Here is a 27,796-nt window from a genome sequence, read left to right on the forward strand (position 1 = left end):
AAGCATGATCTGATCGTCAGGTTCCTAAGGGGAGCGAGGAGATTAAATCCTCCTCGCCCTTCTTCTATACCCTCTTGGGACTTGACTCTGGTGCTGACCGCACTTCAGAGGGCGCCCTTCGAGCCTTTACAGTCAGTAGAGCTTAAGATCTTGTCTCTAAAGACAGTACTCCTGATTGCATTGGCCTCAGTTAAGAGGGTAGGGGACCTGCAGGCATTTTCGGTCGACGATTCGTGCCTGGAATTCGGGCCGGGTGATTCTCAGGTAACCCTGAGACCCCGGCCTGGATATGTGCCCAAGGTTCCCACTACTCCCTTCCGGGACCAAGTGGTGAGCCTGCAAGCGCTGCCTTCGGAGGAGGCAGACCCAGCCCTAGCTTTGCTCTGTCCCGTCCGTGCTCTCCGGACTTACGTGGACAGAACGCAAAGCTTCAGGACCTCAGAGCAGCTCTTCGTCTGTTACGGAGGACAGCAGAAGGGAAAGGCTGTCTCCAAGCAGAGGATGGCCCACTGGATAGTGGATGCCATCGTCTTGGCGTATGAATCCCAAGACGTGCCCTGCCCGCTCGGGGTTAGAGCTCACTCCACCAGGGGTGTTGCTTCTTCCTGGGCGCTGGCTCGTGGCGCCTCGCTGACAGACATTTGTAGAGCTGCGGGCTGGGCGACACCCAACACGTTCGCTAGGTTTTATAGCCTGCGTGTAGAGCCGGTGGCTTCTCGTGTGCTCGCTTCCCATAGTCAGCTTCACTGAAGTGCCCGTTCTAGTGTCGGCTTGCTGCGCCATTCCCTTCCCCTGGAACGGATACGTGCGCTTATTTTCTCCAGTCGAGTTCCCCAGGATTGGCGAACCCTGTTGAGTCCTCCGCACCCCTCGGCAGTCGGATGTTGCGGAGCGTCCGACGCCAGGTCTGGCACTCGTATGCATTGGTGGAACTTGTGTCAGGCTGGGTTCCGTATGTCGTGACCCCTACGGCGGTCCCATACGTGTATCTCCACGGTTCAGCTCCCTACGGCGAGCTCGTGTCTTTCCCTTGGCAGAGTTCTCTGCCGTCTCAGTACGGTGTCGTCCCCCGCCTGCATTAGGCCGGGGCCTCCCCTGGGACTTCCGTATGTTGTGCTGCCCACGGCCAGCCCATACGTATTCTTCCACATGGTAACTCCCTCCGGGCATGATGTGGCTCCCGCAGCGTCCTTCGGGCACGCTTTCCCAGCGTTATCCAATCAAGTCTGCTGAATGGGTCTTGCGGAACAGCAGTATGACTCTTCTGGCGTGAATCTTCCCGCCCGCTTCAGAACGGGGTCTGAGGGGCTCTCGCTGGGCGCTGGAAGTGGTAGTAACTGTGGCGTTTTCCATAGGGATCCCAATTCGTCGGTTATTACCGACGTACGTCGTAGTGACCGACTGAAAGGGAACGTCTCGGTTACGTATGGTAACCCTCGTTCCCTGAAGGAGGGAACGGAGACGTACGTCCCGTCGCCACAGTTCCTTCCATCACTGCCTGGCCGGTCTCTGGTTAGGCTCCTCAGTGAAAAACGTCAGTGCGATGCTCTCGCTTCCTGTGTATACCCGCGGCGCGGGGCGGAGCGCGAGATGCAAATCTCGCACGCCAATTGTTCATTGGCCTGTTCTTAAGTTCTCGAAGCTGATAGGGGCTCTCTGAAGTGATCCCAATTCGTCGGTTATTACCGACGTACGTCTCCGTTCCCTCCTTCAGGGAACGAGGGTTACCATACGTAACCGAGACGATTTATGGCGAAAGGGTGACCTCTGACCCGACACATGACGAACGCAGAAGCGCAGAGGATACAAAACAAAACACCGGTTTAAAGAGAAATATTGGAGAATTTCAATATAAGAGAAGAGGAGCTTGAGTTTGTTGCAAAGCCGTATAAGCTATAGTAGCTTGCGATACTCCTACATCGTGTCAGGGGTTACTCTATTGGCACAAGTCGACTTGCGTAAAGTTTTTAAATATGGATAATTTTTTACAAAAACCCATCGCTTTGCTTCAGAAGGCCTTAATTGACCCCCTGGAGCTGTATGGATTACTTTTATGATGCACTTTTTTGTAGGGATGCACCGGTTGACCGGCCAAAAACCGGAACCGGACGGTTTTTGCTTCTAGCGCGCGATCGGCAACCGGCCGGTTTCTTTGTATTTTTCTGCCGATTTATCCGGTGCGCCCGCGTGCACATACGCCTATAGCGCAATCATTCGCGAACATGTCACTTGTGTGTTACAAACGGAAACTGGAGAACTGAGGGAAGAGACGAGATACGCTGAAGGGAATGAAGAGCCGCTTTCCTGCGCGAGCTGAAGTTGCGCGAGCTCACCTCTCCGCGTCCTGATAGTGAGCGTTTGTTCAGCTCCGCTTCTCACGTGTTGGATCGGATGAGAACGAAACAGACTAACTTGTGAAAAAGCCGAAATACTTCTTTTTGTAGCCTAAAGAAGAACATGCATGCACTTTAGAAATGAAATACTATCAGTTCTGTAGCCTATAGGACGATCATTTATATTTGGTAACACTTTAGAATAATAGTCATTAGTTAACATTAGTTAACTACATTAGTTAACATTAACAAAGATTTATAAACGCTTTATAAGTGCAGTTCATTATTAGTTAATGTTAATTTCAACATTTACTAATGAGAGATAACTGCATTATTAAAATCTTGTTAACATTAGTTAATGCACTGTGAACAAACATGAACAGCTGTATTTATATTAACTAACGTTAACAAAGATGGACAAATACAGTAACAAATGTACTGCTCATAGTTAGTTCATGTTAGTTAATACATTAACTAATGACCATTATTCTAAAGTGTTACCTTTTATTTTACCTTAAAATTACATTGACTTAATTTGATTTAAAAAGCACCTGCTGTAGCATCTTAGTTTTTTCGTTGCACTAAACATTATTTGATTTAACATTTTGGAAAAATTATATACTTTGGTTTTATTGAATTTCACTGGTAAAGACTTTTTTTCTTTACACTGAATTTAAAAACAAATACTGATTTAAGTAACATCTTTGTTTGTATTGCAGAATATGCAGTTGTTGCCTTTAATTTCACCTTTCAGCCTTTAAATTTCCAAACCAATTTCCTGTTAATTTCAGATTGCGGACTTGTTTTCATTAGCCAAAAGCCAATTTAGCCTGTTAAATACCAAATAAACATCTTGTTCATGTATACTTTCATTACTTTATTGTGTAAAAAAAAAAAATCGGAAATCGGTATCGGAATCGGCCAGTTTTCTTGAAAAAAATCGGAATCGGCCATGTAAAATCATGATCGGTGCATCACTACTTTTTTGGACACTTTAAAATCAGGGCCGCCGTTCACTACCATTGTAAAGCTTGGAAGAGCAATGATACTTTTTACTATAACTCTGATTGTGTTCGTCTGAAAGAAGACTCATATACAACTAGGATGGCTTGAGGGCGAGTAAATCATGGGGTAATTTTAATTTTTGTGTGAACCATCCATGTTGTCACGACTTTTTGATTATATCATTTTTTTTTTTTACGTTTTAGCTGTAAGTGTGTTAGTAGTGCAGGACAGCCACATTTACACATTGATTTGTACTCTTAAATCCCTCCAGGAACATCTAGAAGTGATTGCTTTACTCAAACGGGAACAGGGGGCGAAATTCAGCCTCGGCATAAAACCCCATGAGGAACTGTCATATTCCTCCAGTGTTTGGTTTAAAAAGAACAGTGAAGGTGAAGATTGAATGCTTCATTCATTATTGAACTGTTCAAAAAACACATTCAAATGTTGATTGTAAATTGTTTCTGCAGAGTATGAAATCCCAGTGTCCTTCCAATCTGACCAGCCAGGCCTGTATGAGCAGTGGGTAGTGTTTGACTTCAATACGAGACCCGTACTGCGACAAAAACTCAAGGTCAGAGTTGGAGAGGAGGATGAGCGTAAGGGAACATCAGTCGCATGTCCAGCACCTGAAGCTCCGCTAGAAAAACCAGAGACTGCCAGGAATCTTGAGCCCTGGAATGAGGAAAGCCGGAAAATCATTCCTTTTGTTGAAAGAGATCCGGCACAGGAAGAGCTGCTGAACAGATACCCGCTCGTCACGAAATGCCAATCAAATAGTTTGATTAACCGTGGGAATTACAAACAGAGCATGCACAATTTTTTATACCAGGAGGAAAAGGAAGTAGGGGAACTGCTTGCCAGGTACAGTATATATATATATACATGTTCGGGATGCACAATATTATCGGCACGACATCGGAATTGGCCGATAAACGCTTAAAATATAAAAATCGGCATCGGCCGATATGAAAAAATTATGCCGATATGATAACGTGTTGATATGCGCCTGCAATAACTCACGTGTGCAAGGACTTCTATAGCGATAAGATCACGTCAGCCGTGTCATTCTTCAAGTGAAAACAAGCATGTATGGTGATTTATATTGACAGTTTTTAAATGCTGCCTTGAATTTGTGAATCAACGCAGGATTGCCAGGTTTTCACAACAAAACTAGCCCAAAACAAGCCCAATCGCGTCTCCCCACTCTGAAGCTCCTCCAGGTCCTAGTGCCCGTCCTGTAAAATATTATATATAGCCTATTTAGTGGGGGCAATGTTGTTACAGTAATAGTGAATGAAAATTAGAATACACAAATAAATAGAAGTTACTTCTTTATCTGAATAAATAAAGCAGTAATGAAGTCAAAGCATGGCACTTGTAAATTAAATACTTTTACATACAGTTTATTAATCTGTAATAAAATTTTATGAAATTGATGATGAAAAATAATCCAAGGAGCTCTAAAATAACTGTGAATGTTTTTATCTGAAGCTAAATACAGCATCAACTGATCCCATGCCATGTGCACAAACATTAAATCTAAAAATAAAATATTTAGATTACAACTGCATCTGTCTGGGTTGAAAAATTATTATTATTGTTATTATTTTCAGCGCTTTTAATATACTCTTATTATAAAAATAACTTTATTAACATTTATTTATCTTTAACAAGTGTCCTTTTAGTAAGGAGACCTCAGAAATCTGAAACCAGAATGAAAAAAAAAAAAAGTTTTTTTGCTCAAAATGGTGGTTTCCAAACAAAGGGAAAAAATAAACATATATCGGTATCGATATCGATATCGGCATCGGCCAAAATTAGTTGAAAAATATCGGCATATCGGATATCGGCAAAAATCCAATATCGTGCATCCCTAATACATGTTTAGGTCTAAATCCAATATTTGACTATTGGGGTTTATAACGACTTGTTCCAAAATATTTTCAGGCTGAATCTGCGAGGGATTGTGCAGTTGAAAAATCACCTGTCTGATGACATGTTTGGAATGAAATGGGCTTATCCGGGGGAACTTTTTGCTGCTGTGCCCATGTCTCACCCACTCACTCCTGATGCCCCTCAAGGTTTCATCGTGAAAAGACATGCTATCCGAACTCTTGTTCGTTTGGTGAAAAACAATAATTACCTTGGGCCTATTTATGAGGCAGAATTTCTGAAGGACACAACCACTGATACACAAGTACATCTACAGCTTTCAAAACACTGCTGCATTGATCTTAATCTCCAGAATGGAGAGGATTGTGAGATGGAAGTCCAGTTCCAAATAAACCGTCTATGGTTTTGCGAGATGCACAAGGCCATTGATGATCTCTCCGACTTGGACAAGGTTTTGCCTGATCTGAAAAACAGCAACTTGTGTATTTCTTGCCAGTCAGATGCACAAGAATTAAATGAGAAGCAGCAAGCAGCAATGAACTTTGTCCTGGGTGTAACAGACAACAAAAGCAGTATCCCACCGTTGCTGATTTATGGACCTTTTGGAACAGGGAAAACTCGAACCCTTGCAAAGATGGCCCAGGCTCTTGTGCAACAACCGCAGAACAAAATCCTGATTTGCACACACACAAACAGGTAAGGCATCACAATTCTGTGGCACTTTTGTTGGTCAACTTGCTGAAACAACCAGCTCAGAATAACTTAAAATTATTGCTTGTTTGGTTCTGGCCTATCTTGAGGACCAGGGGCCGGATTCACAAAACATTCTTAAGAATAAAATTATTCTTAACTGACAATTTCTCCTTATTTTCTAACTTAAGAAAAAATAAGAATATTTTGTATTCCCAAAAACTTTTCTTACGAATGTTTCTTATGATTGTTCTTATGCTGCGTTCATACCAAACGCGAATAGAGCGTCAAAATCGCATCTACCGCGTCTAGTTTGACGCGGGAACATTTTGAATCCATTCGCGCGTCCGCGGCGAATTGGACGCATGTAGATATCGAGCGTTTGAAGCGAAATAGATGTGCGTTCAAGGCGCTCCAGGAGAAATATGTCATAAAACACCACTCTGCCTCTTTTCATTTTCTCCGAAAACAGCAGATAAAATTGCAAAATAGGCGCTCTCTTTATAAATAAACCACAGATTTAATCTTTAAACAAGTACATTCTCGCCTGAAAAAGTCTTAAAACTACATTTTGTGACACAATAGTAGTATTTTTAAATTATGAGGGGTTTCTCATCACGTCACTTCACCACGTGACCGCAGCGAGCAGGCTCCTGATTGGTTAACGCGGCGCGAATTGACGCCAAAGTTCAAATTTTTCAACTCGGGCGTCAGACGCGAATTCGCTTCAAACGCGTGAATGCACAAAAGCACCAAATCGCATGTAACACGCGTATCGCGCAAGACGCTCAATTCGCGTCCAATTCGCGTCTTTCGCGCCGTGCAAAACGCGCCTTCCGCGCCGCGGGATCAACATGCCTTTCCATTGACTTAACATTGAAATCCCTCGCGCCAGACGCTCTATTCGCGTTTGGTGTGAACGCAGCATTAAGATAAAATTGAAGAAGTATTCATATTCACGAAAAGAAGGTTCTTTAAAATCATCGTAAATAACTTCTTAAAGTCAGGATAACCTCCAACCTATCTTAAATACCCAAATGTTAGATGTTTAACGAATTTATTGGGTTGTTTCAAATAGTAAGCATTACAACATATCAGTAGCTGGCTAAATATAATATTTATAACTAATAATAGTACCATATGGACGAGTATAAAACCAGCAACCAGCTCGCACCACCCAGCAAGCGTCAATAGTGGACGCTTAATTTAAACATACTACTATTAATGTGTCACAAAGACTTTTTCAGGCGAGAATGTACTTGTTTAAAGATTAAATCTGTGGTTTATTTATAAAGAGAGCGCCTATTTTACAATTTTATCTGCTGTTTTCGGAGTTGTGAGCTCCAGGCGATCACCGGGTGTTCATCGCTCATTAACCCCGCAGAGAGCAGCCTTTCCTCGGCTAGTCCTTCTGACGTCTGCCGCTGGCTCGGATGTCTCTGAGATATGATTCGTCTTGTGTAGATATAACGGCCGATCTTTGGTACCCGAGCAGCTTTCTTGATAAACGGCTCTTATAAAATAACGATTTTACAGACACGCCACATTAAAAACACGTCATTGAGTGATTAACTCCCGTCAAGCCAGTCACGACGAAAATGGTAATATAATGATATCTACGGTAATCTGTAGGAAGCGCAAAAAAAGACGGGCTTTGCTGTGTTTTTCATTCAGCGAGTCTTCAGTAATACCTTTCAATAAAATAACCCCTTTTATTTTCTTCTTAAGGTAAAAATTAAGATGTTCTTAAGAAAATATTTGAGAACTTCTTAAGAATTTTTCAAGAACTGCACTTAGGAACATTCTTACAAACTTCTTAGAATTTATCTTAAAGGGATCCCATGGTGTTAAGACTTGTATGGCTTAATATAACATAAATGATGTCTCTTACTGAAATATGTAGTAGAAAACCCATGAAAGATCTACGTTATTTAAAAAATCCATTATAAATTTGGACAATGGGCGGCGCAATTTTGTTTGCCTTCTAGGTTGATAACATAGAATGGTTGCACTCGGCAATCAACTGGCTCTACCCGTAGCTATTTTTACCACAACACACCTTGAAAAATGTTTCAGAGTTAAACAAAACCAATTAATTGCTTTGTAATTGCATTTAAAACACATGTGCACACAAACCCTCTCTTTCTTAAGAAGATTTTCGTGAATCCGGCCCCTGCATGGTTAAAAATCCTTGTGGAGACACTGGCACGCCAACATCCAAAACACAACATATCTTTAGTCTTCTCAACAGGGCATTGACCTTTCATATACATTTGTTTAAAATACATTTGCTTTCCTTGAACTCAAACAGTAGAGTATGGCGCAAGCAATGCTGAGGTTATAGGTTAAATTCCCAGGGAATTCATAAGCTGATGAAATGAATGCCTTGAAGGCAATGTCCCCAAGGTCTGCCAAATGCATTGTTTTAAATGTTTAATGCTACCAGCTACTAATATTTATCTATTTTTTCCCCAATGCAGTTCAGCTGATCTTTACATAAGAGGCCATTTCCATGAATATGTAACAACTGTTGATCGTGAAGCCAAACCGTTGAGAATCAAGGCAATGGAAAGCAATCTCAGATCCACTGATCCTATCACTCTACAGTACTGCCATATATCCAGAAGCGGCAATCAATTTGAGTTTCCCGATAAAGCTGTACTAGATTCCACAAGAATAATCATAACAACAACTGCACTGGCCCGTTTCTTCCATGACATGAAGCTCCCTGAAAACTACTTCAGCCACGTTCTGATTGATGAAGCTTCTCAGATGTTGGAGTGTGAGGCTCTTATGGCATTGGGCTTGGCTGGTAAAAGTACACGTGTTGTTTTAGCAGGAGATCACATGCAGATGGGACCCAAGCTCTTCTCTGTGAGACGAGACAAATTCTCAGAACATACCATGCTCAATCGCCTCTTCTATCACTACCAAGCTGAAAACAGCAGTGCTGCCAAACAAAGCCGAATCATTTTCAATGAAAACTACCGTTCCACAAAGGACATCGTGGATTTTGTCTCAACACATTTTTATGTGGGAAAGAGTGATGTGATCAAGGCTAAAGGAGATGTGCCTCCTCATCCACTCCAGCATGCCTTGCAGTTCCGTCATGTAAGAGGAGAATGTTGTTTGGATTTAACAAGCATGTCCTGGTTCAATCCAGAACAAATTCTGAGTGTTGTTGACATTGTGCAACGAATAATGGAGGAATGGCCAAAGGAGTGGGGTGATAAAGATCCAGAATCAGTCTGTGTCCTTTCTCAAGGCAGACAGGTATCAAACATATTGCTATCACCAATTTACCAATGCTAATTCATCAAATTTCTGTCAGTGTGTTTATACCAGATGCTTTTGTTTTTCAGGTGTTTGAAATACGGCATAGACTGCGTCAGCTTAGACTGCCCCGTTTCACTGTGGAGAATGCCGAAAATGTGCAAGGTAAGGATGCACTGCAAAAAATGCTTTTCTTACTTAGTATTTTTGTCTTGTTTTCAGTCCAAATATCTAAAAAATCTTACATTTAAGAAGCTTTTACTAGACAAGCAAAAGTTGTTGTCTTGATTTGGGGGGAAATAACTCAAAATTAAGGGAGTTTTTGCTTAAAATTAGCACAATAATCTGCCAATGGGGTAAGAAAAATAAACTTAATTCAAACAGAAAACAAGATTATTTTGCTTACCCCATTGGCAGATTATTTTGCTAATTTTAAGCAAATACTCCCTTAATTTTGAGTTATTTCCCCCCAAAATAAGACAATCATTTTTATTTGGCTGGTAAATGCTTCTTGTTTTGAGAATTTTTAGATGTTTGGACCAGAAACAAGACAAAAATACTAAGTAAGAATTTTTTGCAGTGTGATGCAGTACTCAAATGTAATGCTATGCCAAACATACTAGTATTCATGGCTATGATTCAAAGAGCATACTGCCTTTTCCCATACTTTGCAGGAAAACAATTCAGAGTCATTGTAGTTTCCACTGTGCACACCAAGGACAGCCTATTGGAGACGGAGACAGACCAAACCTGTCTTGAATTTTTCAATGACATGCGAGTGTTGAATACTGTTATGACAAGAGCCCAATCCCAAATAATTGTTGTTGGAGATGCAGCGGCACTTTCTTGCGACCAGTTCGGCATGTGCTGGAGACTATGGAGATCTTACATCGAGTACTGCATCAAGAATGGAAGTGCCCATGACTTTAGCTTGGATTCTTTGAAACAAGATCTCCTTGAGATATCTGAGCTCTGCCGAAGTGAGGATGAAGAAAGCAGCGATAGTGACTCAACTACATCTGAAATACCAGACGCAGAAGACCCGATACTTCAAGAGCTTCTTGATGAGAGCAAAGACATCAATGTTGATGTGACGGAGGAAGGCTTGTTTCCAGTTTTTCAAAATGAGCAAGTTGTCAGTAGTATTCAAAACCAAATAACAGAAGTTGAGGAAGAACAAATGTTTAGTAGCTCTACCATACACAAACACTGTGAGATGGTCAAAGAGAATTTTGACCGTGGTTATGCAATACCACTTGATGAGCCCAATCTAAGAATCGATATCAAGGGTAGAAAGAATATCGGACAGGCATTCACTGGAGACAAAGTAGCAGTGGAGATCCTGAGTGAGAAATCAGATCACCCTATTGGGAAAGTAATCAAAGTCCTTGAAAGTCCGGATACTGTCAAAGAATTTGTCTGCACCCTTGAAAGGTATGACAGTCAAGTGATGACACCTATAAACAAATGCATCTCCAAAATCTACACGCCATTTTGGAAAGACAAGCCATACCACATCGCTGTAAGAAATCCTGAGAGCCTCAGAGTAGAGAAATTCATCAAAATCAATGAAGAGGCACACAGAAAAAATATCTTTGTTGTCAAAGTCCTTAAGTGGAGAAAGGATTCCAAATATCCCTTAGGGATTGTTGTGGGAGTGTTTCCAACCATAACAACTTTAGATGATGGATTGAATGTACTCAGCATAGAGTACAAGTTGAGGAGGACACTTTCTTCATCTTCGAAAAAACAGATGCAAGACTTTCAAGGTCTCAGTTTATCTGAAGATGGACGAAAAGATTTCCGCACGCTCCCAACATTCACCATTGACCCTGCCCATTCACAAGACCTTGATGATGCAATCAGTGTACAGGATTTCGGTGAGTTCTATGAAATAGGAGTTCACATTTCTGATGTTGCAAGCTTTGTGGCTAAAGACAGTGAACTGGACAAATATGCAAGACAGCTGTGCACTACATTCTATCGTCGTGGGAGGGAGCCAATACACATGTTCCCTGAAGAGTTGAGTGCCAATTTCTTCAGTTTAATCCCTAACCATGACAGACGAGCCATCTCATTGATAATACAAGTAGATGCAAAGACAAACCAGATAAAGAGAAGACTCATTTGCAAGTCTATCATTCACTCCAAGAGGAAGTTTTCCTATGATGAAGTGGAAGACATCTTTGAAAAAAATGGTCAGCATTCTGACCCGCTTGAAAGCTGCCTTGTGAAAGCATGGACATTTGCTGAAGTTCACAGGAGATACAGGAGACAGGAAAGCTGGTGCTACAAACGGCCAGATGAGGACGTAACCCTCGGGAGAAGACGATCTCACCAAATGGTGGAAGAGCTGATGGTCATGTTTAACCACACGGTTGCTGAACGCCTTCTGTTTGATGAAACAACAAGGAGCATAACTCCACTGAGATGTCAGGACGGCCCGAAAAGGGAAAAGCTTACTGACCTTTTTGACAAAAATGCCTCCTTGATTCCGCTGTCTGTTCACTTCTCAAGTCGAGCTCGTGAAAACGTGATTAACAACGGTTTGATCAATCACACAGCCTATCCAAACCCTCAGGCTGACCTTTCTGATTCTGAAAGCTTCCCTATATTAAAATCACTTCTGAGATGCCTGAAGACAGCAGCAGAGCAGAAAAATATCTACAAATTAATTGACTTTGTTGCAACTGATGACATTCACCCCCAACTTCTCCCTTTTGCTATTGCATTTAGGAGACTGTTTCACAAAGCATGCGTTCTGCGCTCAAACTCGACACATGTCTCAAGAATCGGGCACTATGATTTAGATCTTGACAGCTATACATGGGCCTCATCTCCAGTCCGCCGATACTTAGATGTTATTGTGCAGCGCCTTCTTCATTCTGTGATCGACAAGACAAAGAATAGGTACACGGCTCAGGACATTAACCTGTCTTGTATGGAATTTTCCCGGAAAAATGACCAACAGTCAGCATATGAGAGGAAAGCGATTGCTCTACATTTTGCATTAAAACTGTCGACCCAAAGTGAAAGGAAGGTGGCATACATTGTGGAGCTCAATCCGTCTGGGACGAACTTCAGAGTATCCTTCCCACTTCACTCAGACTCTATATCAGAGAACTTGGACATTATGTACAGGGATCTTCAGCTGGCAGAGCAACCAGAGTTTGATGAAACAAACAAATGCGTAATCTTGAAATGGGTGCGACGGATATATTCATTCACCAATCCTCACATCCTTGCTGAGGTCAAAAAACAAAATCCAAACTCAGTCATGGCCTATGTCCCTGCGAAGACCTGGAAATGCCTAGCAGCTGCTGTTAGAGAAGAAAAATGGGACATGATGATTCCCCTGATTGAGGAGCTTGATGTTAGCTCAAGAGTCCAAACAAGACAATTCCAGGGAAGACTGAGAAACTCAACAGGTTCAGAAAATTCGGATCCCATGCACGCTGAGCATTATGCCGAATTGTCGCTGAGAATAAAGCAAGGTGAGGCAGTCGAAGTGCAGCTAGGTCAAGCCACAGCTCGAGGATTACTGACACCAGCAATTCAGCTGTTTGTGGTGCATCCAAAATTTGAGATTTGCTTGGAGCACGTGAAAGATGCAATCAAGTGTTTTTCAAAATATGCGCTCCACTCATCAAGGGATTCATACAAGACATACATGGAGTATCAGGAGATATGGAAACCTCTGTGCGAAATGGAGTCCGCCTCCAATTCGGTGGCTGAAAATGAGAGCATTCTTATTGAAGATGTTGCCTTGAAATGGGAAGCCGCTCCTCAAAAAAAGCTCAAAGGTTGTTTCCTCCTCCCACTTGACAAGAAATCTCAGTGGTCTATTGAATGCGATCTGAGGAACAGTTTCCTCTGCATCCGAACTAGGATTCTCCAACGTCAGAGTGGTCCCTTTGTGGAAAACACAGAGTGCACAGCTCTCATGGATATCCCTTCTATCACATGGGTGGCCCATGGCATAATTACAGAAGTTGAAGAAATAGACTCCAAAGAACCAAAGACTTTACGAATTGATTTTCTGATTAACCACATGCCCATGACAAATACTCCAGATGCGATATTCTGCGAGAGGACGAGGTTTACTCTAGAGCTGATTCCAAAGCTTCTGCCAGATGTGTAAGACTACAAATCATATATTCTAAAATACAGATTCATTTTAAAAGCTACTCTTTTGAGTATATATATACATGGTATAGTTTAAAGGGATAGTTCACCCAAATATAAAAATTAGCCCATAATTTACTCACCCTCAAGTCATCCTAGGTGTATATGACATTCTTCTTTCAGACGAATAAAACAAAATATTACAAATCTCCAGGCTAATCCAAGCATTAGAATTGGATTCATAGTTGCCCTGTTTTTGAAGTTTTTGAAGTCCATAAAAAGTGCATCTGTCCGTCATATAACTGCTCCACGCGGCTCTGGGGTGTTAATAAAGGCCTTCTGAAGCGAATCGACGCGTTTGTGTAAGAAAAATATCCATATTTAAAACTTTATCAAGTAAACTTTCGGCCGACCGCCTTCCGTGTTCAATTTATGGAAAAAGTGTTGAAAGTTCCCCTGCCGAACGAAAGACTAACGCGACCAGGTCCGCTCGTCAGACGTCACGTACGCATCTTGAGTTTCACTTTCAACATTCAACACTTTTCCATGGAAGGCGGTTGGTCGAAAGTTTACTTGATAGTTTTAAATATTAATATTTTTCTTACACAAACGCGTCGATTCGCTTCAGAAGGCCTTTATTAACACCCCAGAGCCGCGTGGAGCAGTTATATGACGGACAGATGCACTTTTTATGGACTTCAAAAACAGAGCAACTATGAATCAAATTCTAATGCTTGGATTAGCCTGGACTTTTGTAATATAACTCAGATTTTATTCGTCTGAAACAAGAATGTCATATACACCTAGGATGACTTGGGGGTGAGTAAATTATGGGCTAATTTTCATTTTTGGGTGAACTATCCCTTTAATGTATGTCCTTAGATTATGAGCACATCTTCAAACATGCAAGTTTCATTATGCTTTTTAATTTTACAGGCGCAAAGAGAATGCAATTAACAAACTAACCCAAGCTAATCCCCTTGTGAAAACGATTGCCATGGGCAGGAAAATCAACTCCGGAGGAGGTACTACAGAATGCCTCTTTGCAACATCTTGCACATCATATTTGTAACATCTTACATAGTGTCTTGCACCATAAAGGCCTGGATGTCTCTTAATTTTTTAAGTTAGAGGACAACTCAGGGGAAAAATGAACCTAGGGGTAATTAACACATGGTTACCAAGTAGATCGTTCTCTGGGATGCGTTTTCATGAAAATCGAATATAAAGAGTTTTATCTCTAAAAACAGATTAGCTTAAAATGCTAGTCTATGGGGCATAGAATAAGAAGATACTTTATAAAGACAGAACATTACGTGTATACAGACAGGAGCCATCTTGAAAAACAGTCTCGACGAATCGAGCCACGAACGCTGTGCTAAGTGAGCTGGTCGATAGGAATTAAGTTCAGCGTTCGAGGCTTGATTCGTCGAGACTGTTTTTCAAGATGGCTCCTGTCTGTATACACGTAATGTTCTGTCTTTATAAAGTATCTTCTTATTAAACTGTTTGTACACTTACAGTTCTCAATGCTTCGGTTTGCATGTAATTACCCCTAGGTTCATTTTTCACCGGAGTTGTCCTTTAAGATGGTTTTCGGTGGTACCACTAGGACCCTTCCTGTTGAATTGGGTGCATTGGCCAAACACATCAAGCCAACCATCGCAAACTTAGGGGTTAAAATTGATTCTGACGTTAAAGGGTTAGTTCACCCAAAAATGAAAATTCTGTCATTAATTACTTACCCTCATGTCGTTCGACACCCGTAAGACCTAGACCTTAGTTGAAATCTGATGGCTCTGAAAGGCCTCCATTGGCACAATGCACTTTACACTCTCAAGACCCTTAAAAGACACTAAAGACTAAAGTTACAAAGTCCATCTCACTACAGCGGCTCTACAATAACTTTATGAATCGGCGACAATAGTTTTTGTGCGCAAAAAAACCCTAAATAACGACTTATATAGTGATGACGATTTCAAAACACGGCCTCATGAAGCTTCGAAGCGTTATGAATCAGTGAGTCGATTCATGATTCGGATCTCGTGTCAAACCGCCAAACTGCTGAAATTTGGCGATTCAAACCGCTGAATCGACTCACTGATTCATAACGCTTCGAAGCTTCATGAGGCCGTGTTTTGAAATCGTCATCACTATATAAGTCGTTATTTAGGGTTTTTTTGCGCACAAAAACTATTCTCGTCTTCATAAAGTTATTGTAGAGCCACTGTAGTGAGATGGACTTTGTAACGACGTCTTTAGTAGCTTTTAAGGGTCTTGAGAGTGTAAAGTGCATTGAGCCAATGGAGGCCTTTCAGAGCATCAGATTTACACTAAAATATCTTCATTTGTGTCTGAAGATGAACGGAGGTCTGACGGGTGTCCAACCACATGAGGGGAAGTAATTAATGACAGAATTTTCATTTTTGGGTGAACTAACCCTTTAAGTACAAATATATCGCCTTGTTTGCTAAACGTCTGGTTGGACAAGACAAGATTACGGAAATCACCTTATCATTGAGAGTGGCAATAGTGTAGGGGTAAGACGCATGGCAACAAGTTTTGACGCAAAAATCGACCCGCGGTTGGAATCCGCCTTTTGCAGAACTCACTCCACTCCCTTTTCCCACCACATATGAAATCAAAAAGACATTTATTTTCAATTAAAATGAAGAAAATATTATAAAAGTGGAAATAAAGCGTCTAACGTGTTTAATAATACGTGTTTATCGGTTAGGGGTAGGTAAACAGACGTGTGCTGAATTAGAGACGATAATCACAAGGTCCAATATCATTCATCGTAAAAAGTGGTAAACATACAATGGCTCCGACGCTCATGATTTTATGTATTATGAGTTATGGATTTTTTGCTGTACAGCACTTTGGTTGTTTTGAAGTGCTTTATAAATAAAGTTTGATTGATATCTATATTTCAAACTCTACTTTCAAACTATTGTGACTTACAGTACCAGCCATTTTCTTTTCAAAATCTCTTCAAATGTTGTTTAATGTTGTTTAACACTATATATCTCCTCAAAGGATGGCAAATTCCGGAGCAGAACCCAGCCAGATTTGAGATTGCCAATTATCTCCCTTCTGGGTTTTCCCATCTAAACAACAGTCAAAGTAAAGCTATAAGAGAAGCATTGACCAACCCATTCACTCTTATCCAAGGACCACCAGGTGAGATTTTATGACCTTCTTTGGTTTCACAAAAGCTATTGTAATTTGCAGTCCTTACCTGCTATATTATTGCTGTGCATTTTCACAGGGACTGGAAAAACGGTCGTTGGTGTCCATATTGTGTACTGGTTGCTCAAGAATATCCAAAAGCTTCCTACCTCCAGTTCACAGAAGAAGAGAGCTATTCTGTACTGTGGTCCTTCGAATAAATCTGTGGATGTTGTAGCAGGTAAATTTCGCAAATTGTTTAAAAATGTGGTAATTTGTAATAGTAATAGTAATTTGAGCATTCAGAACTTTGAATATGATACATAAGTACACAGTAAATATTGCAGAAATAGTGCAGTATAGTAGTATCTTGTATGCTATTCCATATAGCCAATTATTATTTATGACATTTGGTCATTTGGTGCCTCTACTGAGGCAGGAGTTACACAATTCACTTTTAAAGACCATTACCTGACCGATGATCACTGCAAATCTAACTGGTTATTCAAATGTGTTGCAGGTCATCTCCTAAAACTTAGAAGAGACGTTAGACCTCTCCGAGTCTACAGTGATCAGATGGAGATGTTGGAGTTTCCTTACCCAGGTTGCAATCTGAAGCTGTCGCGCAATTCTAAAAGAGGAGAAAAACCAAACACAGAACTCAGGTATTCCACAAATATTGTCCGTTGATCACTTATTTGGGTGTAGATACTAACTATCAGTGTGTGTGTGTGTGTGTGTGTGTGTGTGTGTGTGTGTGTGTGTGTGTGTGTGTGTGTGTGTGTGTGTGTGTGTGTGTGTGTGTGTGTGTGGTCCTGGTAAACCCTATATTATAAGGGCAAAATATCCCTGTCCTTGTTTTGGTTCCTATGAGGAAAATCATACTAAAGCCGAATAATTAATCATTAATCATGATTAATTACAGAAAATGTTGATTAATTCACAGCACTAATATTTTGTTGTGACTTGAAGTACTTAGAGTGCAGTGTTTGTCCTGAAAAGTACCGAGTAAATGTGATGTTTGTTACCTCAATAAATTTAAGGTCATTCCTATTTTATTTTCTATTATATTAACATTAAAAGCACACTCTTTTTACGACTAAAATAACAGTTAAGGGTAAAAAAAAAACTTATTTCCCAAACATTTAAACGGAAAAAAAGGAATTGGCAATAATTAAAACAGAAAAAACGGAATTTGGGAAAAAATAAAACAGATTTTATAGGGCCCTAAAATTGTTCCGGGTAATTTCGATGGAAACAGGACTTTTTTTTTGATGGGTAGGTTTAGGAGGAAGGGTTAGTGTAAGGGGAGAGAATATACAGTTTGTTTGTACAATATAAAAATCATTATATCTTTGGGACGTGTGCGTGTGTGTGCGTGTGTGTGTGTGTGTGTGTGTGTGTGTGTGTGTGTGTGTGTGTGTGTGTGTGTGTGTGTGTGTGTGTGTGTGTGTGTGTGTGTGTGTGTGTGTGTGTGTGTGAGAACACCTTTCCATTAATCATGATTAATTACAGAACATTTTGATTAATTCGTTTTTTTAATAATATAATATTTTATAATATTTCTAATATTTTGTTGTGACTTGAAGTACTTAGAGTGCAGTGTTTGTCCTGAAAAGTACCGAGTAAATGTGATGTTTGTTACCTCAATAAATTTAAGGTCCTTCCTATTTTATGTTTTATGTTCTATTATATTAACATTAAAAGCACACTCTTTGTACGACTAAAAAAACAGTTAAGGGTAAAAAAAACTGAATTCCCAAAAAAATTTTACGGAAAAAAAGGAATTGGCAAAAATTAAAACGGAAAAAAACGGAATAAGCAGAAATTTAAAACGGAAAAAAACGGAATTTGGGAAAAAATAAAATGTTAATTTTATAGGGCCCTAAAATTGTTCCGGGTAATTTCGGTGGAAACGGCTTCAGTTTTTTTTTTTTGATGGGTAGGTTTAGGAGGAAGGGTTAGTGTAAGGGGAGAGAATATACAGTTTGTTTGTACAATATAAAAATCATTATATCTTTGGGACGTGTGTGTGTGTGTGTGTGTGTGTGTGTGTGTGTGTGTGTGTGTGTGTGTGTGTGTGTGTGTGTGTGTGTGTGTGTCTGTGTGTCTGTGTGTCTGTGTGTGTGTGTGTGTGTGTGTGTGTGTGTGTGTGTGTGTCTGTGTGTGTGTGTGTGTGTGTGTGTGTGTGTGTGTGTGTGTGTGTGTGTGTGTGTGTGTGTGTGTGTGTGTGTGTCTGTGTGTGTGTGTGTGTGTGTGTGTCTGTGTGTGTGTGTGTGTGTGTGTGTGTGTGTGTGTGTGTGTGTGTGTGTGTGTGTGTGTGTGTGTGTGTCTGTGTGTGTGTGTGTGTGTGTGTGTGTGTGTGTGTGTGTGTGTGTGTGTGTGTGTGTGTATGTGTGTGTGTGTGTGTGTGTGTGTGTGTGTGTGTGTGTGTGTGTGTGTGTGTGTGTGTGTGTGTGTGTGTGTGTGAGAACACCTTTCCATTAACAGATGTTTATTGTTTTTCTTTTATTAGTTCCATTGCTTTACACCACCTGATTCGAAAGCCTGGCAACAGATATTCCACTCAAATACAAGCATTTGATTTGAAAATTGGAAGAGGAGATCAACTCACTGCTGAAGAAAAAAAACTGTATGTGTGGCTTAATAAATACAAATTGTTTCTCGTTTGTTGGAAATAGTTTGGACACAATCTCTCAGAAATGAAAAGCTAATTTAAACCTCACGAGTTGCAAAACTTTTTTTGTTTTAAAGCTACAGAGAAACCCTCAAAAATGCCCGAAAGCACGAATTATTGCAGCACGACGTCATCTTGTGCACTTGCACTGCAGCCTCACACCCTGCCTTAGCTGAAACCCTCGACTTAAAACAGATCATCATTGATGAATGTGCCATGGCAACTCAACCTGAAGCCTTTATTCCTCTGGTGGCTCATAAGCCTGAGCAGGTACGACTCCAAACTCTTCTTTTTAGACAAAAAGTAAATAACACACATTAAAGGGTCAGTGCACCCAAAAATTAAAATTCTTAATTCCTAACCTTCATGTCCAAACCTGTAAGACTTTCGTTCATCTTTGGAACACAAATTAACAAATTAAGATATTTTTGACCCCTACACAGACAGCAATTCAATTATCACTTCCAAGGCCCAGAAAGGCAGTAAAGACATCGTTAAAATAGTCATGTGACTCCAGTGATTCAACCTTAATGTTATGAAGCATCGAGAATACTTTTTGTGCGGAAAAAACAAACAAAAATAACGACTTAATTCAACAATGCCAGTCTCCTACGCGATTTACGTTGTAAATACAGTGCAGAGCTTCCTTACTGTGCGTTCATACCAGACGCGACTTGCGCGAACAAATCGCGCTATTCGCGTGTAGTTGGACGCTTGAACATTATAAGTTTACTCGCTTCATTCGCGCATGAAATTCACTCCATAACAGACGTGAATTCACGTAATGGGAGGGGCTTCTGCCAGCGGCTCGTCTCGTTGCGAAATGGCTGACATGGGCTGTTTTAAAATGCGGCGAATTAGCTCAATTTGGTGGCTTTAGCTAGCTTGTAGTCTCAATATATATATAGCTCAAATTGAGCAAAGAGCGTTTTTTTACAACTTACCAGATTGTCCGACCTCCTCACTCACTTTCTTCCAAGCAAGATCCTTTTTATTCCTTTTTCTATAAAGTATGAAGGTGTATCGTACAGCTCCGGGTATCCACATATGATTTTGTCCTCGTTGTTGTCACTACTAGAGCAAGCTCCTGATTGGTTAACGCGGCGTGAATATCTGCCAAACTTTTTTCAACTTGTGCGATTCACGCGTCAAACGCTCAATTCGCGCCGTGTCATTCGCGTCGCCAAATGTCTATACGCAGAATGCGTACAGAGTCATTTGAATTATGCTCGTTGATCACGCCTCTTGTGCAGTAGAAAATGCAGACTCCCCAGACCAATGTTCAATCTTAAATTGAGCTTGGTCTGGTTGATAGCAAGACAAGAGCTTCCTAGTTCTACATCAGAATGCCGGCTCACCATTGGCTAGCTCTTGCGGCAGGTTTGGAATGACATGAAAGTGAGGAATTAATGACAAAAACATTTAACATTCACATGGGTAATATGGATAATTTTTAGGGATGCACCGATATGAACATTTTGGTCGATACCGATAACCGATAATTCTTTATATATGAAAGCCGATAACCGATATATTGGCCGATAAATCTAAATCCAAATTTTTATGTAATTTTTGAGAGCTTGATTAAAAAAACTAAAGTCTCAGCATTATAATCCATGTCCCAAACACACAATTATGATGTAGTCTATATGACAGACTTGCGCTGAAAACTGTATTTTCCTTTTTGAAGTGATTTCAATCATATTTCAAGCAATTCATACCCATCATGGTGAACAGTGCGCATCTGTAGCTGAAGGAAATTATGTATTATTTATTGGATTTTATATATATCAGCCAAATTTTCGTATCAAACCGATAACATTAAACCTGAACATATATCGGCCGATACCGATATGGTGGCCGATATATCGCGCATCCCTTGTTCACATATATGCGTTTTCATCATTAAGCATCAAACCCTATGACATAGGACACTGATTCATTAGATAAGGGACAAAACATGTTTTAAAATGTTAAAAAATAAACACTATTTTCAATTTTCAGTATGTTTGCATTGACTAGAACATACATTACTGTAGTTGAGTCCACTTTTGGGTTCTAATTCTACTAATTTCTTGTTGTAGGTTGTTCTTCTGGGCGATCATAAGCAGCTGCAACCTGTAGTCCACTGTGAAGTGGTGGAGCGATTGGGAATGAGCAAATCTCTTTTCGAACGTTACATGGAGAAAGCACTCATGCTTGACACTCAGTACAGAATGGTAATAAACTATCAGAATATAGTTTTAACACTGTATTTGTGATCTACAAAGTTCTGTCAGTTGTTGTTTCTTTGCTTTTGATGTCTAGAAAGGGTTGTTTTTTATGTATTGGTTTTATAATAGTATTTTATTTATCTAGCGATATTAAACATGATCTAATCCATTACACATAAGCAGTTCTACTTTCATTTACTTCAAATTATAATTTATTTTACACATCTTGTCTCTTACAGCACGAAGACATTTGTGCATTTCCATCTAAGGAGTTCTATTCAGGAATGTTAAAAACCGGAACAAACCCCGAACCGAGTTTTTTCCATACTAAATCAAGGCAAACATCCATAATCTTTGGTCATGTTGAAGGAAAGGAGAAAAGTCTGGTGGTCAGGACTGAACGGGGGAATGAAAATTCACAGGCAAATGTGGAAGAGGCACAAGAAGCGGTAAGTTAGATCAAAGTGTATTTTGTTCTATAGTGTAAATTAAAATATATAGCCTATTAAGTTACACCTGTTGGGGGATATTTCATTTTGTAGGTTATTACCTGTGTGTGTTTAGAAAGTAAGAGAAGGAACTATTATCTAAGATCATTAACCTGAAACCTCTGAACTCATACATATTAGTATACAGTATATATATTTCGATATTTAATCAAAGGATGGCTCCATATACATTCATAAGTCTGGGCTTAGCCTCAAATATCCACTTACTCTACTGTAGATCACTAATTTTAATATTTCACATAGTAGCTACTGGGTCATTCCACGCATCGGTGCCTTTTGTGTCCCTAAGAAATAATCAGACATAGAATTATTATAACAACACATAAATGTGTGATTTAAAAACATTCCTCAATATTACATTAAATTAAAGTCAATTAAATATTATTTTAAGTAATTAAAATTGCTTCTAAGATGATAAGGGTAAGGTTTTTGCCATGTCCCTCGATATGATTGTTCTTTTTCAGCAGGACTTTTAATTTGCATACTGAAGGCAAAATTATTCTAAAATCACATTTGCATATAGCTATGAGTATATTCTCATTGTTAAGCAGTGTTTGGGCATAAGTATACTTTTTTTAAACATATAAATCATTGTAGTACGTTACTACTTTTGTCTCTCATTTCATTTCACGATTTCTTTATCAACACGAGCTAGAACAGTTCATTAGCGCCATCTTGCGATTCAAAACAGTCACTATGACTAAAACTTTTAAAACATGACAAATAACCGAACAAATACTGTGTAACTCAAGTTATTTTCACAAAACACTGATATTAATAAACTTACTTACTCCAAATGATGCAGAGAGAGCATTAGATTTACACTCTTCCAGATTCTCCTCAGACCTCAGTCAGTGCCGTTGGGCAAGTGTTTCCTAGGAAACATAACGACTCCCCCTCAGATCGCGCGCTTTGTAACATTCAAATTTCAGGACGTTTGTCCTAAATGGACGCCATTGGATGTATTTATATAATAGAAAGTAGCTTTAAATAAAAAAAAGTAATATTAATTTTAAAGACATCTCTGTAAAATGATTTATAAAACGTAATTATCCAGTTATCTGTTGATCTAGATCAGCGCTGTGAAAAGTAACAGGCATCACGTGACCGATGCCTCATCTGCATACAATATCAAATAGACAAACTGAAATACACAGTGACAAGATGAAAAAAATAAAGTAATACATAAAATAAATATATTTAAAGGCCTAAGCCCCAGCTAAAAAAGTTATTGTTTTAAATTCCACAATTTTATTTAAAGGGGCAGTGTGTACATTTTAGCGGCATCTAGTGGTGATGTTGAGGCAACCACCCACCGCTCACCCCTCCCTTTCGAAGCGCATAAAAGGCTACGGTGGCCGTCACAGGACAAAAATGTTGCGTCTGAGACAGCAGAGAGTAGCTAGCGCTCTGTAGAGCAGTTTGTCTGTGTAGGGCTACCGTAGAAATATGGCAGCACAAAATGGCGACTTCGCTGTAAGGGGACCCGCGGTGTAAGTAGATAGAAATGCCTCATTCTAAGGTAATAAAAACTTAACGGTTCATTATGTAAGCTCTTTATACTCCACTGAAAACATAGTTATGTATATTATATTGCATTTCTGTCAGTAGATCCTCATAAATATTACACAGTGCACCTTTAATATGTACATTTAGCCTATTTATTCATTTATATATAAAAATATATATAAAAAATGTGTTGTTACACTGATAATCATTCTTCCAACAGGTGCGGATCGCCATTCTTTTAACTAAGGCTGGAATACAGACAAAAGACATCGCCATTCTCACACCATACAATGCTCAAGTTATGAATATTAGTGATTCTCTGTTATATCAGGGTATACGTGACATCACAGTCAACACCATCATGAGGAGTCAAGGTAATAACATTTTTAACAAATGCCATTTTACATCAGTGGACCTGGACCCATGATAGAACATTAAAATACATATATTAGGGCTGTCAAAAGATTAATCGCGATTAATCGCATCCAAAATAAAAGTTTGTGTTTACATATTATATGTGTGTGTACTCTGTTAATTATTATTTATATATAAATACACACACATTCATGTATATATTTAAGAAATATTTGCATGTATATACTGTATATACATTTATATAATCTATAATATATATAAATATAAATGTTTTATATATAAAAAATCATATTTTTTTCTTAAATATATACATGCTTGTGTGTGTATTTATTTATATATAAATAATAATTAACAGAGTACACACACATATATTATGTAAACACAAACTTTTATTTTGGGTATATATATATATTTTGGATATATATATATATATATATATATATATATATATATATATATATATATATATATATATGTATGTGTGTGTGTGTGTATGTGTGTATGTATAACATAAATAATGTTTAGAGCACAATAAGGTAGAGCTTATTTAAACGTAGTAAATATTGAGCAAGGCATTCATACTTTCTAAGCTGTGTTTATAAATGTTTTGACACTTGATATTGCTTAAATAGGCATGTTTTTTATTGAAGGTGTATACGATTATTTCTGATCTTTTCTCTTTTGTTTGTCTGGCCACAGGAAGTGAGTGGAAATATGTCATCATGTCAACTGTGCGCTCTTGTCCAAAGGCTGATATAGAGAGACAACCAACGAAAGCCTGGATCATGAAGCGGCTTGGGTTCATCACGGACCCACACCAGGTGAACGTGGGCATTACCAGGGCTCAAGAAGGACTGTGCATCATTGGTTAGTTTACTGATGAATAAACAAATTCATAATGTGTGAATCTAATACAATTTGATCCGTTACACCTGCTATTTGAATTATGCAAATAATGCACACATTTTTGTCTCTTAAGTAGGGTTGGATATCGTTTGGGTTTTAGCAATTACGATTCTTATCGATCCTCAGATTTTCTTTTTCTTATGTTGTTTGATTAACATTAATGACACAGATGGCAGCAGGAATATTAGGCTTCTGTCACTTTAGGAGCGAATGCACGGATCAAATATACTGATACTCATGCGTTTTCTTTCTCACCTGTTTACTTTCACTTGAGACATAACCGACTGAGTTTACAGGGATATTTTGACATAATTTTGTGTGTATTTGTCCGTTTAAGCACAAGAGGATGCTCAATTCGCTAGCCGATATTCTCTTTCGCATCTTCTTGTGCTCAAATGGTTTAAAACCACATTAAAATGCGCACACACGAATCGATAAGCGCAATCAAAATTTAGTTTTATAACAAGTCTCCGATTCCTGACCTCAAGTGTCCGATTCCTGACCCTACTCTTAAGCATAATGAGTATTATTCAGTCCTAACAATAATTTAAAAGCAATATTGACAATATTTATCTTAATAGTGCAGTCTGTTTTAATAGTTTCAGGGTTAAAGGCACAATATGTAAGATTTTTGGATTAAATACCCAAAATCCATTAGAACAGTGTTATATATTTTGTTGACTTGTGTACATTATCTCAAATGTGTACATTGTCCCAAATTATGTACCAAAATTTTAACCATGACACGGACGTGTGTGTGCGTCGCCTATCAGTGACATACCCGCATTCGGTGTTATTGTGTAGTAACCATGGCAACACTAGCGCCGCTTTAATATCTGATGTGTTTTATTAGACACTGTTTGGATCATTGATGGACAGAAACTAATCCTTGTGTGATATGATCAAACAGCGCTGCGTTACACACACACGCATTAGAGGTCTTCACGGGTCCAAAAATTCATACCCGAACCCGAAGAGACCCGTAATGTGCTTAACGGAACCGACCCGGACCCGTCTATTATTTCAAAAGCTGGACCCGGACCCGTGAAGATCCGAGAAATGCCAAAAACGTAGTACCCGGAACCGACCTGGACCCGTCTATTATTTAAAAGCTGGAACCGAACCCGGCGGGAAGACACAGACCCGACTGGACCCGTTTGTCACATATTCCACAATAACTGATATTAACAAGTCAATAAACAAGTTATGAAAAATATAACTTTTTGTCTTACCTAGCCGTCGTCTCCCTTCCTTGTAACGTTACTTGTGATGCATTACATCCTTGCCAAAAAGTTAAATCCATGTTATTCCTCTCTTGTTATTCCAAGCATGCTTAATTCACTCATCATTTCAGCTTTAAAAGTCCACTTTATGTCACGGTGACGGATGACAAATGCGTCTTTGCAGATTTGCATTTCGACTCGAGTTAACTCGCATAATAACTTTGACTGTTTGCCTTTTCGAACTATAATAGCGATTGCTCGTTCGGTGGCCGCTGACGTCCGCATTATTTATTTGCTATAATCTCTGTGAGCCGAGCCTGACCACCAAAACTTTAAGAAATAAGACGGTTCATTCATATTATTATTAAAGTCAATCACAGCGGAAGCTCGGGTTGCCATAGAAATGACACGCGCTTGATACTGCGCACATGCGCGGTGGCTGGAGCAACCTGAAATATGAGCTTTTTTACGCAATTTGAGCATCATAGAAAACATTTGTGACAGTTCAACTGAGATTTTGTTGCTGATTTTAAATATATTATTTAAATATAATTTCAAATCAAACTTCAACAGTGCGTCACACGTAGACAGCACTTACTTTTTTCTCATGTTTGTCCACAATATGCATGAAGGATGCCCGGACAGAAGAGGTGCCCGTGGGTTTAACTTCTTTATATTCGTTGTTTTTTAGCTTTTTTCACACATCACTCATGAAGGTAACCATTATTATTACCGTGCGCTTGCAGAGAGAGCGAGAGCGAGCGAGAGAGAGAGAGAGAGCGAGCGCGTGAGGCGAGCGAGCAAGAGAGAGAGAGATCGCTCGTGTTTTTCTTCTTTCTTTTTTTTTAAACCTTATTTCCCGGCTCACACTTTTCTTATCCTAATTTTACAGATGCAAGTTACAAAAAACACACAAGCAGTGCTGACTGACTCTGATCACGGGCAGGTGTTCTCCGAGTCCGGATCGACTCGGGTATTGCACACAATGTTAAACAGACCCGGGACCCGTAGTAATAGATTGGGACCCGACCCGGACCCGGCTGATCATTTAAAATATAGACCCGAACCCGTACGGGTCCCGGGTCGGGTCCCGGGTCCACGGGTCTCGGGGGCTCCGTGAAGACCTCTAACACGCATGAGCGGAAGAAGCGGAAGCGCTCGCGGCAGAATAAAAGCTCCGCCCACTCAAGAGTCAAGACACGCCTTTGTGTGGAATAAGAGACGAAAAATTACATACTGTGCCTTTAATAAGCCATTCTAATGACACAATAAATCTCCTTCATTAAACCATATCTGGATTACAGTGCCTTAATTCTGGTATTCTACAGGTAATGAGAACCTGCTGCGCTGCAGTTTCCTGTGGAGAAACCTTCTGGATCATTATCAGGAGAAAGGATGTGTAGTGAATCCTGCCTGGAACATCCAGGTTCAAAAACCCAAAACTCTGGGAATCAAGAGAACTACCAGAAGATGATGCGCTTCGAGCACTTTTCTTTGTTTTTGCAGCTGCATTTACTTTATTCTTTAAATGTGCGCTCACATATTCTACTGTACATTTATGCATTACCATAAGTAAGGGTACATTGTACCTGTATATCAATATCATAAAATAACCAATCTTGGATGGCACTTTAGTATGTATTAACTTTTAATATGAATTTTTAGTCTTTTTTATGTTAGAATTTGAGTGTTTAAGTATTCATTTTAATGCCAGGATTTCATGAGAACTGTAAATTAAGGTGTATTTGTTATAATTTGTATACATAAAAGCAAAAAAAGTAAAAAATTGTGATATTTTTGTCCTTATAACTGAAATATAGATGACCAGTACAATCTATATACTTGCAATGTTAAAATGTGACCACTTGGTGGTGCTATACTAGCATATAAA

At 39.6% G+C, this 27,796-nt stretch overlaps 1 protein-coding gene across 1 annotated transcript in view; it reads left to right on the forward strand.

Annotated features, from left to right (window-relative positions):
• Positions 1-27,796, forward strand: part of helz2a (helicase with zinc finger 2a) — a 43,218-nt gene that overhangs the window by 15,141 nt on the left and 281 nt on the right. Inside the window, exons 6-22 of the mRNA XM_079841697.1 lie at positions 3,610-3,730; positions 3,809-4,202; positions 5,289-5,930; positions 8,405-9,197; positions 9,287-9,362; positions 9,872-13,334; positions 14,259-14,347; positions 16,362-16,505; positions 16,594-16,734; positions 17,014-17,158; positions 19,009-19,125; positions 19,248-19,440; positions 21,255-21,389; positions 21,623-21,832; positions 23,622-23,775; positions 24,476-24,643; positions 27,234-27,796. The exon at positions 27,234-27,796 is cut by the window's right edge and continues 281 nt beyond it. Of these exons, the coding sequence (XP_079697823.1) occupies positions 3,610-3,730; positions 3,809-4,202; positions 5,289-5,930; positions 8,405-9,197; positions 9,287-9,362; positions 9,872-13,334; positions 14,259-14,347; positions 16,362-16,505; positions 16,594-16,734; positions 17,014-17,158; positions 19,009-19,125; positions 19,248-19,440; positions 21,255-21,389; positions 21,623-21,832; positions 23,622-23,775; positions 24,476-24,643; positions 27,234-27,379 (7,131 nt within the window). The 3' untranslated portion in view covers positions 27,380-27,796. The remainder of the gene's footprint in view (positions 1-3,609; positions 3,731-3,808; positions 4,203-5,288; positions 5,931-8,404; positions 9,198-9,286; positions 9,363-9,871; positions 13,335-14,258; positions 14,348-16,361; positions 16,506-16,593; positions 16,735-17,013; positions 17,159-19,008; positions 19,126-19,247; positions 19,441-21,254; positions 21,390-21,622; positions 21,833-23,621; positions 23,776-24,475; positions 24,644-27,233) is intronic.

The sequence above is a fragment of the Gobio gobio genome (genome assembly GCF_949357685.1).
Source record: "Gobio gobio genome assembly, chromosome: 17".
NCBI lineage: Eukaryota > Metazoa > Chordata > Actinopteri > Cypriniformes > Gobionidae > Gobio > Gobio gobio.